Here is a 15,908-nt window from a genome sequence, read left to right as displayed (position 1 = left end):
TTTGATATTATTGATGCTGTTCTATCTTTGAGAAAGAGTTCTGGTTATGGTAGAAAATTGTCAGTAGTTCCTGTGATGGTATGTTCCTTTTGGCTGAAAGCGTACTTAAAGAGAAGTTGTAATCAACAGCTATAGCTGCTGAGTACATAGGAGTCCAGCTGTGTTGGAGGATTTGGAGCTGCTAATCGTTTTTGGCAGGAGCAAAATAAGATTTCTACCATCACATTATGGCCTACTATAAGCATAGCACTTGGCAATTTGCCACAGGATTATAAGTCCTTTTAATTTATTAATCAACTCCGAGCTCCAACATAGAAACCAGCACTCATGAGTGAAACTCCTCCAGCATTTGTCAAAAATGGATGTTAACAGATTACATCTAAAGGAAATTAAAAACATGATTTTTGAAGCAAGATCTTATGTCATTGTCTTTTGTCATTTTGCCTTTGCAAGATTGTGCCTTTTAAACTCAGCATACAGAGATGTTTTCCTACAAAGTTAAAATTAGTTTGGAAGAAAAGATTGAAATTAGACTTTAAGTTGCTCAGCTTTATCCCTTATTGACTTAGCTGTAACTTTGAACCTAGATAAAAGAATATATTCATTCTTAAATCACCCTGTCCCTAGAAAAGTCCTAAATCCTAACAGTTGATAATACAAACTCCATTTTATAATAGGAAGGTACTGTAACAGTCCTGCAGCAATTCAGGGAGCAAATAATCTTTTACCGCTTCTCTATCAAGAGCTTCCTGGAACTCTTTCAGTTGTCTTTCTTCATATTGTTTTTCCCTGAAAATTCTGTTTTGCCTTAACACCTCTTTTTCATGTCGAACATGCATGAGTTGAACAGCAATCCTCCGCTCCTGCTGAGATTGTCTCATTAGTCTGTAAATAAGTTGCTCCTCCCGGTAAGCCTCCTAAAAGATAATAGTTTATAAGCTGTACTTAATACTATTTCATAGACAACTCATCAGTGTCTCATATAAGAAATGTAAATGGAGTCATATAACAGCATTTACCTGCTCATTCGATACGTAAATCTGTAACAACATACATATCTATTTATGAGTACTATTTTTGTAAATTATATAAGAATTATAGAACTACAGAAGTTTAAATATGTCTTAATTGAGATATTCAGTAAAAATACATTTGTTCAGATTAACTCAGTTTTGACTTGAGTATTTCCTATGTGCAAAGAAACTGCAGCATATTTCAAATAATTGCTTCTGTATGTAAAGATATACCTCTTCCTCAAATCATTAACTTATCCCTGCTCTTTACCAGTCCCCATTCTCAGCCATACTCTGCTGGATCCTTGATCAGTCTATTCTTCTACAGGTTTGAACTTCTTCCTTCTTTCTTGGGATCTGGGTAATTATCTTCTCCATTCAGGAGACTGGGAATATGAGGAAGCATTTGGAACAGAGGAAAATACAAGACTTCTAGGTAACAGTTTCAGTGTTCTCACTGGGACATTAATAGAATCCCCTACTCAGTACTAGAAGAAAATCATTCTGAACCATTGCTTGAAGCGTGGTCGGTGTGCACAGACACTTTGAAGGCTGTGTAGTTACTTTTCAAAGTACTTGTCAAAACATAATAGTATCTTCTCACTACTACACTTCTCTAGGCTGTTCTTGGTATCTAAACTAATGCTTCACCTAACCTAAAGTTTTGCCTCACTACTTTCACAGTCCAGAATTACTTCTGAGTTCTAAGCAAAAGCATCAGCCTGTCTTCCAAGCCCCATTTCCAAATATCACATCTACAGCAGAATTTTAGAGGAAATTTCTGATTTCCTGGACATTTGTTTCAGATGCATCAAAACTGCTATGAAACTTATTCAGATTTAAGGACCTAAACTGAGAACTGATCTGAAGATTTCAAATTCATTTTCCTAAGAACAGAGGAACAGGTAAAGCCAGTTAGTAGAAGTACGAAAACCAAACCAAAATAAAGTGTCACTTCTATTTTCTTTTAATCTGGTTTATTTTCCATCAGCTGCCTGTGACAGAGAGGGCAGAACACGTTACATAAATTCACCTATAAATGAAAAATCAAACTTTATTACATATCATCATACTATTTATGAAAGAACTCTACAAAGAGGTCTAGATCTGTGCTACACAATGCAACCAGAACATCTGTAATAGATTTCTAACACAACGCTGCAAAACATGGCTATTTTAATTGCAATAGTAACAAGTTTCTTATTAATTTAAATCTTTAATGTTGATGTTAGGAAGAAGTCAATATTTTTCAAACAAAACTCTTTCTGTATTTTTAAGTTTGTTTCCCTTTACAATTGTTGGGAATAAACCACATTCCAATGGTGACTTGAAAAGACTAAGCTGATATAAAATCCCTCAACATTTTGCTTATTTTAGACAAAATGTGAGCTTTGCACTCCCCTTTTCTAGCACTGAATCTCATTACACTGCATGATAGTTCTAATGCCAAAGATGTGGTCATCTCAGGCTTTAATCCCAGAGTGCTTCACCTTCACACAATATTGTCTCTCTACAAAGCTTATCACAAAATGAGGAACTAATTTTTTGTGTTTTGTTTTGTACTCTATTTGTAGCGTACTGTTTGTACACTGTTTTTCTATGCACAGAATTATCATCATGCATGCATGCAACTGAAATGGAAAACAATGCAATAGTAACAACTTTATATTCACTTTATATATTCATATTCATGCTATTTATCACCTGTCATTCAGGTGATAAAATTCTCCAATAGCACTGCCTACTGAAGAGTTAATCTGTCTATTTGCCTCTTACATTACAAGTCAAGGCAATAAAAGGAGACATGATGCCCTTTGCTGCTTCAGTTCTATCCACTGCTTCTTTGGACTTAGTACTTCCTTAAGATTTCAAAGAAGAGTAGAGGATGCACAGACTTTGCTTCCTATTACAAGTAAATATCCTTCATTGTTTTCTTTAGTTGCAACTGCTTATCCTCAGCCATGGATTAGTACAGCAATAAGTACTCCACCAGAGGAATATGGATCTTTAAATCCTAAATCATAAGGGGTTGAAGGAGTCACCCTAACAGAGTGGTGATTTGTCATACTCCAACCATCAACTGCACGGTGCAAATAGTTGGCCCAGTGAGAAATCAAAGAACCTCATCTAAGTGAATGCGCTCTTTATAAAGGAAATGGGAAGATGTGCCTTTAGAACACTTCAGAGAAGCCAAAAGAGACCTTTTCTTTTTTAAGTAAAGGGTAGAGAACTTCCATACTCCAAGTGACCAAATATTTTGACATGCTGAGTAGGCCTAAAAAGAGCCAGCAGGAAATTTTTGAAGAACAAGAATATATTGAAAGGCAATTAAGTCAAAGCTACACAATGGATAAATCAGGATTCAGAACACCAAACTCTTAATTTCAAAAAGGGTGCTTACTGAGTAGGGGAGCGAAGCATTGGTAGCTATCTTTCATACAAACAGGAATGGACAAAGTACTAAAACCTAAGGTTGAAAAGTATTGAAACTTCTGGGCATACTAGGAGACAAAATAAGAATGGTAGTACAAATTTTTGACCTAATATTTTACATCAACTTCTTCACAGAGGACTGTGAAGTGTCTGAAGAAGTCATAAATATGGTAAATGGGACATCTTAGTAATAATTTGAAAAATTACTACTGAGAAAGCATAATACACACTTTTTTTCCGTTTACCTACTTGAGACAACAGTGGCATCCGGTGGCCAAACTTTAATGTGTTTATGTTTCATGTTGTTCATACATAATTACTATATCACATTTTTCTATTTTTCTATTTCCTTGTTTAATTTACATACAAATGAAACAATTCTGTTCTGTTGTGTAGTCATAAAAGTTATGATCAAAACTTACAGCTTAGCATACATAAATCTATTCAGTTGACAAGCAATAATCTAGTAACAATCAATTTCCCCTCCCATTTTCATCTTCTCAGTTTATTGCGGATGGTAACTTCTTCCTGATAACTTTTTAAATTCAGAGAGATAAAATCTGAACAGAGCATTTAAAAATAATGGTACTTAGAACAAATACTTTGTTGAAATTGTGGAGACCAAAGATTCCATTGGGATGAAGCCATGTTACTGTCAAACACTTTCAACTCCTGTGCTCCACATAGAGGTGTGTTAAGTAATTGTAAAGCATTTTTTTCTTCCAGGCTCCAACTTGTAGGGTGCCAAAACTCAAAAATTTGAACAAGATTCTTTTAGTAGAGGTTTATATGTATGGACATGAAACACACTAAAGCACTCTGAAGGGATGAAATTCATTTGACTCTAAATGATCTTGTGCCCTGTGTTCAAGTTTTATGAAGTATAGGTAAAAATCTGACCCTAATGTCTACAAGAAAGCTACAATTTCAGTCTGCAAATCCTTTCTGGTACGATGTCTAATGAAGGGAGAAAGTAATTTTCAACTTTGTATATACTTTGTACATTTATATTATATTTTGTGTAAATATACTTTGTATATTTATTTATTTCTTAAATAAAATATCTCAGTTTGCTTCACAATTCTCTTAAGTCAAGCAACATCTAATTTCTGAAATCTCATAGAGTTCCAACCAGACACCTCTTCCTCTGCTAGTTTAGAACCAAATTACCACTAAATAGATTCTCTGATCTGGTCAGACTACTGTTCCAGTCAACTGCTCACTTGTCTTTCCTTCCAATTCCTGCAGTCTGTGACTTCTGTTGTTCCTATACCAATGCTGATTTTTCTTGCTGGGAAGTTAGGAATACTGTTGTTACTCTTGCCTTGCTTTGGAGCCTCGCTGGAGCCAGTCTGATTGGCAGCACATTGTAACAATTCCTCCATCTCAAACTGACAAGGCTTGTACCAGCTGTTTGACAACCTCAACAGCACTGGCTGGCTTTGCTGGCTTAGAGCTGCTGTTTCACCAAATGCCCCAGTGATTGCTGCTGGCCATGTGGCCATCAGCTGATAGCCGTGGCTATTGGAACGACTAGTCCAGGCTGCTGGGGTTGTGCTGGGGCTGCAACAGCTCATAGCAGGTAAAGAGCAAGTTTTGGGACTACAGTGATTTCAGACAACTGGGTTGCAAAACTTCTTCATGGCCTATGCATATCAACAAGAACATGATATAGAATCGCTGTGAATGAGAGCTCAGAGACAGGATACATGGATAGACGGACTCTTTGTCTAAGCAACTAAAGGTGTTTTTCATAGAATATAGGTCTGGGAGAGATATTGAGAAACCGCCTGATTTCTAGATGCCTACCCCAACAAACTGAATTTTTTCTTAACAACTCCAAAAACATCTCCAGACATGACATGCCAATGCTTAAATATATATATATGAAATATATATATATATATATATATTTATTTTTATAATTTCGTACTTTTCCTTTTCAGAGATGCCACACATCTGAAGTGTTAGCATTATGCAACAGCACTGGAGACATGCTGGGCTATACTGGGTTCAATACATATGATCTAAGCTAAGGACTCACAGTGCAATACAAAGATAAAAGATAACTAGAAATCACAGAAACCCATGAAGTTACAAGGTTCTATTTTGATACAATCATTATGAAAGAGAATCTGTGAAATCAGTAATCTAAGAGCTGCTTTTTGGATGAGCAATGTCTGAGGAGGAATCTGAAAAGCCTTGTGCTTTACGGGACAGGATTCAAATGGAGCAACCTGCAACAACCACTTTTAGACACAACACAGACATAAGCCAGAGACACATCTTCTATTCCATAACACATCAAAAATCAAAGCTCTGATCTGCAAAATAAGTGTTCATATCACCCAGCACAACTATTTCAGAATTCATTCAGTCCAGATCAAAAACTTTACATGACACATTTGTAAATACAGGTTTTCAACTAAGGAATGCCATGTTTGTTGGTTTTTAAAAAGTATCTTCTTCAGAACCAGTATACATTTTGATAACTTAAAGTTCAGCTTTGGGGGAGGGGGAAATAGAAGGCAAGTCTTCAAATGATTTTTAATAATCTTAGCTCTGCTGCCTTCATTTGATCATTTATGATTTATAAGGATGAAGTATGACATAAAGGTGGTGAGAAAGAATGGACAACCTTCCATAGTTTTCAAGGAAAGTCAATGGGTGACATAAAAGTTATTTTCAGAGATAAGTGTATATACCTCCCTTTATCCCCTCCAAATTTTATTCAACCCTCCAAAAATACTGTTCTTCTATATTTGTAAGCAAATTTTTAGATTACTAATTTTGTATGGGTTATATACTTCAGCATACATTTTCTCACCTCTTCAGCTTCATGTGCTATTAACTGTTCCATCAGCATTTTTCGTCGTCTCTTTTCTCGTTGTTCTCTAGCAAATGTATCTTCCTCCAAACGTTTTTGAATTTTCCTTATATATTCATCATCTGAATAAATATTTAACAGCTCAGTTGCTGTCTGTGCTGTAGTTTCTAGACCTGTTTCTTGCAACTTCTGTGTTTGCAATGATTCTTGTATATCGCTGATTGAAAAGATTAAAAAGAAAAAGATCACTGACTTTATGGGAATTATGGTTCTTAGAGGTGTTTTCATACAGATCCCTGTAGAGTTATGGGCAAGTCTGACAAATGCACAACAGCACCCTTTGTGGGCACTGTGCCTACTTCTTGATGCTCTTATGCCCCACAATGACCACTAAGTCCAGAGGATGGCTCCAGCACTAACTTGAGCCAACTGGCAATTAGTTCATTCGCTAATATGAAGCCAAGTTCTGCAGAAACAGGAAATTAGGATGGCTCACAGAATATCAAAGAAAGATGGGCTGCTCTTCATATCCATACACTCTGAATGCAGTTTTGCAGAGTTATTAATCACAGTTTGTTTACACACAGAAGTATCCACAGCAGCGTGCATGAGTGCCACCTCTTCTGAGTATGGCATACATATCACTAAAGGTGACAGAATGACTATTACTTAAAATTATTCACAAATAAATCAACACATAGATAAGTCTAACGAGAAAGGTTACCTCCCTCTATTTTCTTTGACATGTGTTACCATGTATGTACATCCATAACCATTCTCATCTCTCTGCCAGTCTAACTGATCTTACAGACTCAATGACTGAAATGAACAGAGAAGGAGAGATGCACTTTGTGTCCTTTATTGCTGCATGTGTGGCAAAAAGGAGAGAAGGAAGCTTGAGCTATCCCTACTACAACTAAAGGTAAGGTAAAAACACTGTAACAGTGCTGGAACTGGAATATTTGCAGTGCTAGGGGGACAATCGCTCAAAGCACAATCACAGTTCAAACTAAAGAAGCCATTACATTTTCCTCAATTAGCTGTCTACATAGATAGTAGGCACCTGACGTAGGGTCCTGTCTAATCTTAACTATCTAATATCCAAATATTACCTGTCAGTGACTTGGCTCTGTACTGCAGAGGCATTTCCTGCCATAGCCTTCTCAAACTTTTTAATCTCCTTGTATGTTTCCTGAAGAAATAACACAAAATTTAATATTTCTTTTCTCTTCACAAAGCATCATAAGGAAGCTTCAACAGACTAAGTATTAGAGAATTATTTTTATGTAATGTTAGTACAACAGAAATGTTTACACTCAAAATATTTTAAGCATCATCTAGATCAAGAAAAAAGGCAAGACTATTTCCTTCTTTCACCTTTCATTTCCTTTCTCCCTCCCCTTTTCCTAGCTATACCTATGTCCACCAGCCAGATAATCCTAAGATTTTGCAGCTGTTCATTCTGCAGGATAATTCTGATTTTACATAGGACTCTAGCAGTTTGTATAATTCCCACCATTCAGGGATTTGAAACAAGATATTCTGGGCTAATACATCTTTTTCTATTGCTGCATTGCCATCATTTCTTGATTTGTTATAAGGCTATTGTCAGTTTCAGCTGTTACTAACATTTTTGATGGAGCAGACTGTTTTACAGTGTGTTACACAAGAGTTCATATATTATGGTGCAAAACTTCATCATGCACAAATGAGAAGAAAACATTAATACTTTTATTTCACATATTCTACTCAGTAGACTAGAAGCTAAAATACTGTCAGCAATTAAATTAGTACCTACCTATGGTATTTATTTAATAAGAACTTTCTCTTACGTCAGAACAAATTTTTACTAAGTAACAAATGCAGAATCATAATCATATTAATATTTAGCCCAATTTTCATTGGTTGAGTCTACTAGATCATTTTAACAGTTATATCAGCAGCTTTTGGATGGTGCAAGTACAGTATTTGTAAGTGTAAATGCTCACAGAAATCATATGTTTTGCAAATTCATATAATTAACATTAAAAGAACATATCTGATAGTTACCTCTGCTTCTCTTTTCTTCTTTAAGAATTTTTTGGCTTCAATAGCTTTTATGGTGTGGCTTGGTGGTGGCTTTGGAATCTGTATAATGGCTGCTTGAATCCTGGCCATTATTTCATTTTGTCTCCTTCTTCCTATGCGATGCTGAATATTCAACATCTTGTGTTCAGATACTTGAGTTGAAACAAAATACACCATATGGCCCTAATACACTACCTATATATCCATGAAGTAAACGTAATTAAGACATAAAGAAAAAAATCTTCCAGGAAGAAAGTAGAAGAGCTTATCAGGCTCCAGGCCTGAGCAAATCACTTTTTTTTTTTTTTTTAATAGTGCATCACTAAAATGCCATGAAAGCAAAAAATTCTTTACCTTTTGTCCACAGTTAAATCTTGTCTTACGAATATTCTCAGCCACTATACTCATAAATCACCATTTTTATATCAAGAAGATGTTGTAAAATGCATTTTAAATTGAAGTATCATTCTACATTTTGAATAATTTGACAGCTTAGCAGTATGCTAGTATAAGTTCTCAATGTTGGAGGACAAAGATATATTTTTTAAGTACCATTATCAGAAAATGGTACATCTATACATGCTATGTCTGCATTAAGAAATAGCGTGGTGCAATAGAAGCACATCTGTATAGAAAAACAGTGTGCTCGGTGCCTAATAGACATTTAAAGGCTTGTATTAAATTCTAGCTCTAGTATGGTACCTGTTTCAGGTCAGAATTCAGCACAGAAACTAAGAATACCAGTTTCCTGGTACAGAAACTGAGAATACCATTAGGTAATATTACTGCTGAACAATGATCAAGAAGTAACAAACATTTAAATTACATTAGTTAAAAGTGCACTACAGATACAGGCAGCTAAAGGTGGAATCGAGTGGAAAAAAATTTTTTGTACAGAGAGTCACAGATAGTTAAAAAATAAATATGTAATATATCAAATAAGATATTAATACATTTTCTTTTAAAATTTTATTTTGAAGATTGCTTGTATTTTCTTTTCTAGATACATGAAGGGACATTTTTTTTTTCATTGTTCTTCATGCAGTGGCAATAGAACAGCTAAATAACCACAGCAAGACTCTCTCCCTTTAATTAGCCATATAAAATGAGTCTCAAATGAGCCAACTGAATTTTCATTGTGGTTTAACACCCCTTGGATAGCTGGCCAGTTCCTCTATATAAACTGCAGGCTGTACTTTGGATGAGCGTTCCCATATCTTAAGAAATTAGTTCCTCTTTTTTTACTTTATCAGAACAGCTATACAGAGCTACAAGATGTTCCGAGGCCATACCCACTATAGGTTTCCTTCCCCGTGTCTTTTTCCTGCTTTTGAACAATGCTTCATCTTTTCTACACAAATGAAGAATGTCACAAACCTCTTTTACAAGGACACCTTAAACACATACAGTTATGAAATCTAGACTTTGCCTTCAAATCTATAAATATTTTCCATGCATGACAATATGCAAATACTCTCAATTTAACATTAAGTGATTTTTAAATATTAATGTTTTTAAGGGTCTTATAACAGTCTATCGGTTTTATATCTACACATTAATGATTGCCATGCATACTCCTTTTCTTTGTTTTTGTATAAACATGACTGTGTAGCACAGAATTAACAGGCATTCGCACTGACTTTAACTAACTCATTATGTACATGATCTGAAGAAAATACTTTTTCAGAAGACTATAAAAACTAAGTAGTCACCTTTTCAGTGTCTTGGGCTTTTTGTTCCTCTCGGAGCTTCTGAACTTTCTGTTGTTCTGCAACATGTATATGAGCTAATTTATCTTCTATTGCCTTAGATTTTACTTCAAAACGCTCTGAAATCTGCTGTAGTTGCAAATCAGTCTCACGTGGTGTTAAAGTTTTCAAACGCTATAATTAAACATCAATCAACATTAGAGTCAGAAACAGAAGAAACATTTAAATATGATAATTTTGCAACAGTAATTTCAAACTGTGTTTCCCTGTGTTAATGTACACAGAATAACACCTAAACATGGTCGAATACTTTTCAGAAAAACAGGACTAGCTCCATTGAAAAGAACATGCAGATTTGAACTTGAACAATGCCAAACTTTGGTTTGGAGAGAAGGAGGCTGAGGGGCGACCTCATTGCTCTCTGCAGGTTCCTGAGGAGGGGAAGGGCAGAGGGAGGTGCTGAGCTCTTCTCCCTGGCATCCAGTGACCGGACGCGTGGGAATGGTTCAAAGCTGCGCCAGGGGAGGCGTAGACTGGACATTCGGAAGCATTTCTTTATGGAGAGGGTGGTCAAACCCTGGAACAGGCTTCCTAGAGAGGTGGTCGATGCCCCAAGCCTGTCAGTGTTTAAGAGGCATTTGGACAGTGCCTTTAATAACATGCTTTGACTTTTGGTCAGCCCTGAACTGGTCAGGCAGTTGGAGTAGATGATCATTGTAGGTCCCTTCCAACTGAAAATATTCTATTCTATTCTATTCTGTTCAAACTGAAACACAGAAAATTCAACTTAAACATAAGAAAAAAAAATTACTGACAGGGCAATAAACAATTTGCCCAGACAGGCTGTGAAGTCTCATCTTTGGAGATATTCAAAACCCAATTGAACAAGGACCTGAGCAACATGCTCTAGTTGATTTTGCTTAGAGCAGGGCGGGGTGGATTAAGTGACCTCCAGAGACCCCTTCCAACCTCAACTATTCTACAATTCAAATGCCATCCTGAACATATCTATTGACAGGAGCTACTTTCAGTTGCTTTATCTTCTTTAAGCTATCCCTCTATAGGTGAAGGGATGTTTTGACTGTTTGGTACTATCCTTGCACTCGTTGGTAAACTTTCTGCTTGTACGCTATTTTTCAGGAAGTGTGCCAGAAAAAAATGTGAAATTTCACCCAGCTGAATTTGATTCACAATATATAGCTTCTTAAAGATTGCTCATCCTGATAACAAATTATGGTCTGCACGTGCTGAACATTACTGTTGAAGACAAGAAGAATGTCCTTAATAGAATCTACTACATTGATAGTGACTTCCTCTTTATTTTTTCCTCTTCGTATTACTTAGCATATGGTTATTGCAGGTGGGAGTGTAGTATAAATATATGGAGAGATCTGCAATAGAAGGAACCAAACCACTGTGGCACGAAGCTCAACACAGTTATTACGTTTTCTGGGGGTGAAATTAGTCTAAGTTGATACCTAGACTGCCATGCAGTCTGCAATCTGTACTGATCAGATGAGTAAAACGGCAGCTGCTGAACAACGGCTAACCTTTGTTGCTATACGTATTTTAAGTCTGAAGCAAGCTTAAAAAAAGCGCGGGTAACACAGAATGAGCCAAAACAAAGGAACACAAAACACAGATGATCAATACCCTCATGAGTCACATATAAACCATGTAATCTCACTGTCTATGTATAAGACATAGCAAAGGACTGCTTCTTTTCCATGTAAGTATTGGGTTTTGAATAGGAGATTTTAAAAGTGGGGAGAGGAAGCATGCAACATGCTTGAGGGGTACATGTTAAGTATGTTACTTTGTTTCCTATATATTTATACAAAATAGGCATAGTTACCTCTCGATACAAAATACTTTCAATAGACTTAAGCTTTGCAGTTGCTGCAGGTCTCATTGCTTCCATGGCTACTCCAGTGAGCTTTGCCTTTCTCTTTTTTTCTAAAGCAATGTACAATTCATATAAAAGCTTTGTTGCAGCCCCATGCTGTCCTGTCATGATGTCTTGGGCCACATTCTCATTAAACTGCACACCAAGGAGGTGAAGTGTAGGCTCCAGGCGAGAAAAATTATTAAGTTTTGCATTTGCAACCCTATATGATTAAAAACAACAACAAAAAAATCAGAAGATAAACCTATTTTCAATTCCAACTTGCTGCAGTAAGCACGGTCAAGACTAAGATAGGAGGGGGAAAAAAAAACACAGAGGCCTTCCTTAAAGTAATGTGATTCACACCTCGGCTTAGGTTTTATACTGCGGTACATGTAACTGCATTGGTCTACCAGGCATAACTTTTGGAAAACATAGAGAACACATTGCGCTACTTAAATCTTGATACACACACACACACAAAGTGCATCTGACAGCAAAATCTTACCCCCAATTGCAACTAATTGTATACCATCCACAAAAAGTACAAAGAGTTAGAATGAAGTTTCTGTATTAGCTGTATCAATCCACTTAAGCTCTAACCAGCCAAAGTATAGGAAATTATTAAAAACATTTATATAACCTATTAACCCTTGGAACACTGTCATATTTCTTCTCCAATAAAAAGAAACGGACACATGGGTTGGAGCAGTGTTGAAAACAAAGTTTATGGTCTCAATGAGCAATTTACATTCAAAACTGAAAGAGTGGATTGCAGATTAATGTTTCTCTTGATATGTAGATTCTTCTGTGGAAGCACTCAAAATCATTAGACATACAGGCCAAAACCCAATAACAACAAATTATCACTGTATCACAATTAACACATCAAATTTCATCCCACAAATCCATAACTTCAACCTGAGTCAGAACATCATGCTTTTTATACAACAAGCTTGTAAGATCAGCCGAGCTACAGCATAATTCTACAAAAATGTCCAATTTTAACTTAAGACCTTCTGGTAACACAGTATTCACCTTATTCCTAGATGAAACCATCCAGGAGCTCATTTTTCTCACTATAGTAGTCCATGCCTTATTTCTTTCACAATTATATATAACTGCAGCTTACAACTATTGAACACTTTTCTGCCATAGAGTCAAGGTTAAGGTGAGCCCTATTGTCAGAAATCACCTCACATGCATTGAGAAGCTGTGGTGATATTACCTCTTCACTTTTTGTTCTGTAATCAGATCAGATGGAATTTCTTAACCTTGCCTCACAATACAAAAATGTTGTAAACCTTATTTTGAGATCATTGTAAGAGTTCAGGGAAAACTACAATATTTTATTTTTCAAATATGGACAGCCAAATTGGAAAAAGTTTTCCAGTAATATTCCTTTTAAAAAAGTAGCATCACTTTCTCAATTATTATTCCCTTGCTTATATGTCCAATAACTGTGCAACATAAGCAGCTAATATAGTTAAGCAGACCCCGACTAGTTAGTCACAGTGACCCCTCATTCTTTTCTGTTAGTGCCTTCTAAATTACAGTTGCCAACCCTAAAGAAGGAATCTACATTTCTCCCACCACCACCCCAACAGGTATGATCTTGCCTTGGGCTGAGCTAAAACATATTAAAGCGATGCCAGCTTACCAAATGATCCATGAATAATATGCTTTTCCTTAACAGCACACTCCAAATTTTAGAAGTATTACTGTACAGATATTAAGTAAGATTAGGCAGGTACAGGTTCTTGCAGGATTCCAGGACCATACGATGACTATTACACAGTAATAAGCAGTTTAACGTGCAGCAGAAATATCTTGGAATTGAGAAAACATTGCCTCAATTCTCAATAGTTCTCAAAAGATCAATGTCAGCAATTATTAGAAAAGAAAATAAAGAAGAAAAGTGAAAGTATCAAATTATCTTTACAAAGTCGTGGATTACTCTGGTAAAGAAGACCACATACATTCCTCCTCCCTCTCATATGCCAGATACTCCCAGACCTTAGTAATCGTCTGGGCCTTTCTCTCAACCTGCTCCAATACATCCATGTCTTTCTTGCACTGGGGAGTCCCAAACTGGACACAGCACGCCAGATGTGGTCTCACCAGTGCCATACCTTCTTAACGTGGCCCAGGATGCTGTTGGCCTTCTTTGCTGCAAGGGCACATTGCTAGCTCATGGTCAACTTGTTCTCCCCCGGGGCCTCCAGGCCCTTCTCCGCAAAGCTGCTTTCAGGACAGTTGGCCCCCAGCTGGTACTGAAGGCATGGGGTTTTCCTCACCAGGAGCCTTTCCCGTTGCTGAACTTCATGGGATTCCTCCCAGCCCTCTTCTCCAGCCCATCAAGGTTCCTCTGAAGGGCAGCACAACCATCTGGTGTATCAACGACTCCTTCCAGTTTTGTATCATCTGCAAACTTGCTGAGGGTGCACTCTGTCTCATCAGCCACGTCGTTAATGAAGATGTTAAGCAGTATTGGTCTCAGAATCAGCGCTTGGGCTACACCACTAATCACTGACTGTCAGCTGCACTTCACACTGCTGATGACAACCCCTTGAGCCTGGCAGTTCAGCCAGTTGTCAGTCCACCTCACTGTCCACTTACCTAGTCCCTACTTCATCAGTTTGCCTACGAGAACGTTAAGGCAGACAGTGTCAAAAGTCAACGTAAACAGCACATGGTGAAATCTCTCAACCACTGAGCCTGCCCCCTCATTGTAGAGGGTTGTCAGGTTAGTCGTGCACCATTTCCCCTTCATAAATCCATGCTGACAACTCCTAGTCATCTTCCTGTCCTTACCATACTTGGAAATGGTTTCCATGCTTATTTGCTCCATCGGTTCCTAGAGACTGAGGTGAAGCTGACTGGCTTGTACATCCCCAAGTCCCCTTTCTCGCTTTCCTTGGAAAGAAGGGTGGCAGTTGCATTCTTCTAGTCCTAGGAATCTCCCCCAGTCACCAGGACCTTTCAAAGGCTATTGAGAGTGGCCTAGCAATGACCTTGGCCAGGTCCCTCAGCATGTGTGGGTATATGCCATCAGGTCCCATGGACTTGTGTATTTGTGGTTTATTTAAAAGTTCCTTAAGCTGATCCTCCTCCACCAAGGGTACATCTTTCTTGCTGCAGACTTTCCTGCTAGTCTCAGGGGCTTGAGATTTCTGAGTGTGATTTTTACCAGTAGAGTAGACCAAGACAGAGAATGCATTAAGTACCTCAGCCATTTGCATGGCAGACTGAGGAATATTCGAGAGCCTGAGGGGGAAATTGATCAATGGAGCCATACTGTGCCATCTATGATGCATGGAAGCCAGCTCAGCATGGCCACTACGGAGGCACGTCTTGGATCTGTTTTGTGCCAGGAGGAAGGCAGCGTCACAAGGGATAAGGAGGGGTGGAAGAAGGTTACAGCATGGAGCAGTAAGAGAAACCCCTCTTCACCCTCTAAGATAGCCTTACAGAATAAGTATGAGGTCCTGGGTACGGTGGATGAAGTGCATGAGATAGGGGAGGAACCTGCGCAAGCAGTCTTGCCAAGGTCAGAGAGACCAACCCCTCACAAAAAAACCTGCATGAAGACCATCACCAATAAGAAACAACAGTGACTTATGGTCATTGGTGATTCCCTCCTGTGCGGAACGGAAGCACCAGTTTGCAGACTGGACCCTCTTTTCAGGGAAGTTTGCTGCCTCCCTGGAGCCTGAATTAGGGACGTCACCACAAGACCGAAGAACCTAGTACAACCTTCAGACTGCCACCCATTCCTGCTCTTTCACATGGGTACAAATGATGTCACAAGAAAAAGTCTGAGGTCAATCAAAAGAGATGTCAGAGCCCTGGGAAGAATGCTAAAAAATTTGGAAGCACAAGTAGTGTTTTCCTCAACATAAGCACTACCAGATTTTTTTTTCCACTTGGTCCTGTGCCCCAGTCAGCAGTAGGCTCATGTTTTCTCTAGCCTT

General features: G+C 37.7%; 1 protein-coding gene across 1 annotated transcript in view; it reads right to left on the bottom strand.

Moving 5' to 3' along the window:
* SPEF2 (sperm flagellar 2) overlaps window positions 1-15,908 on the bottom strand; it is a gene marked incomplete at both ends in the record, with an annotated part of 85,554 nt that overhangs the window by 65,367 nt on the left and 4,279 nt on the right. Inside the window, 6 exons of the mRNA XM_082335385.1 lie at window positions 729-917; window positions 6,274-6,490; window positions 7,386-7,465; window positions 8,323-8,463; window positions 10,053-10,223; window positions 11,905-12,157. Of these exons, the coding sequence (XP_082191511.1) occupies window positions 729-917; window positions 6,274-6,490; window positions 7,386-7,465; window positions 8,323-8,463; window positions 10,053-10,223; window positions 11,905-12,157 (1,051 nt within the window). The remainder of the gene's footprint in view (window positions 1-728; window positions 918-6,273; window positions 6,491-7,385; window positions 7,466-8,322; window positions 8,464-10,052; window positions 10,224-11,904; window positions 12,158-15,908) is intronic.

Source organism: Platalea leucorodia, assembly GCF_965183815.1.
Source record: "Platalea leucorodia genome assembly, chromosome: Z".
In the NCBI taxonomy this organism is placed as follows: Eukaryota; Metazoa; Chordata; class Aves; order Pelecaniformes; family Threskiornithidae; genus Platalea; species Platalea leucorodia.
This window is presented reverse-complemented; position numbering and strand designations above follow the sequence as displayed.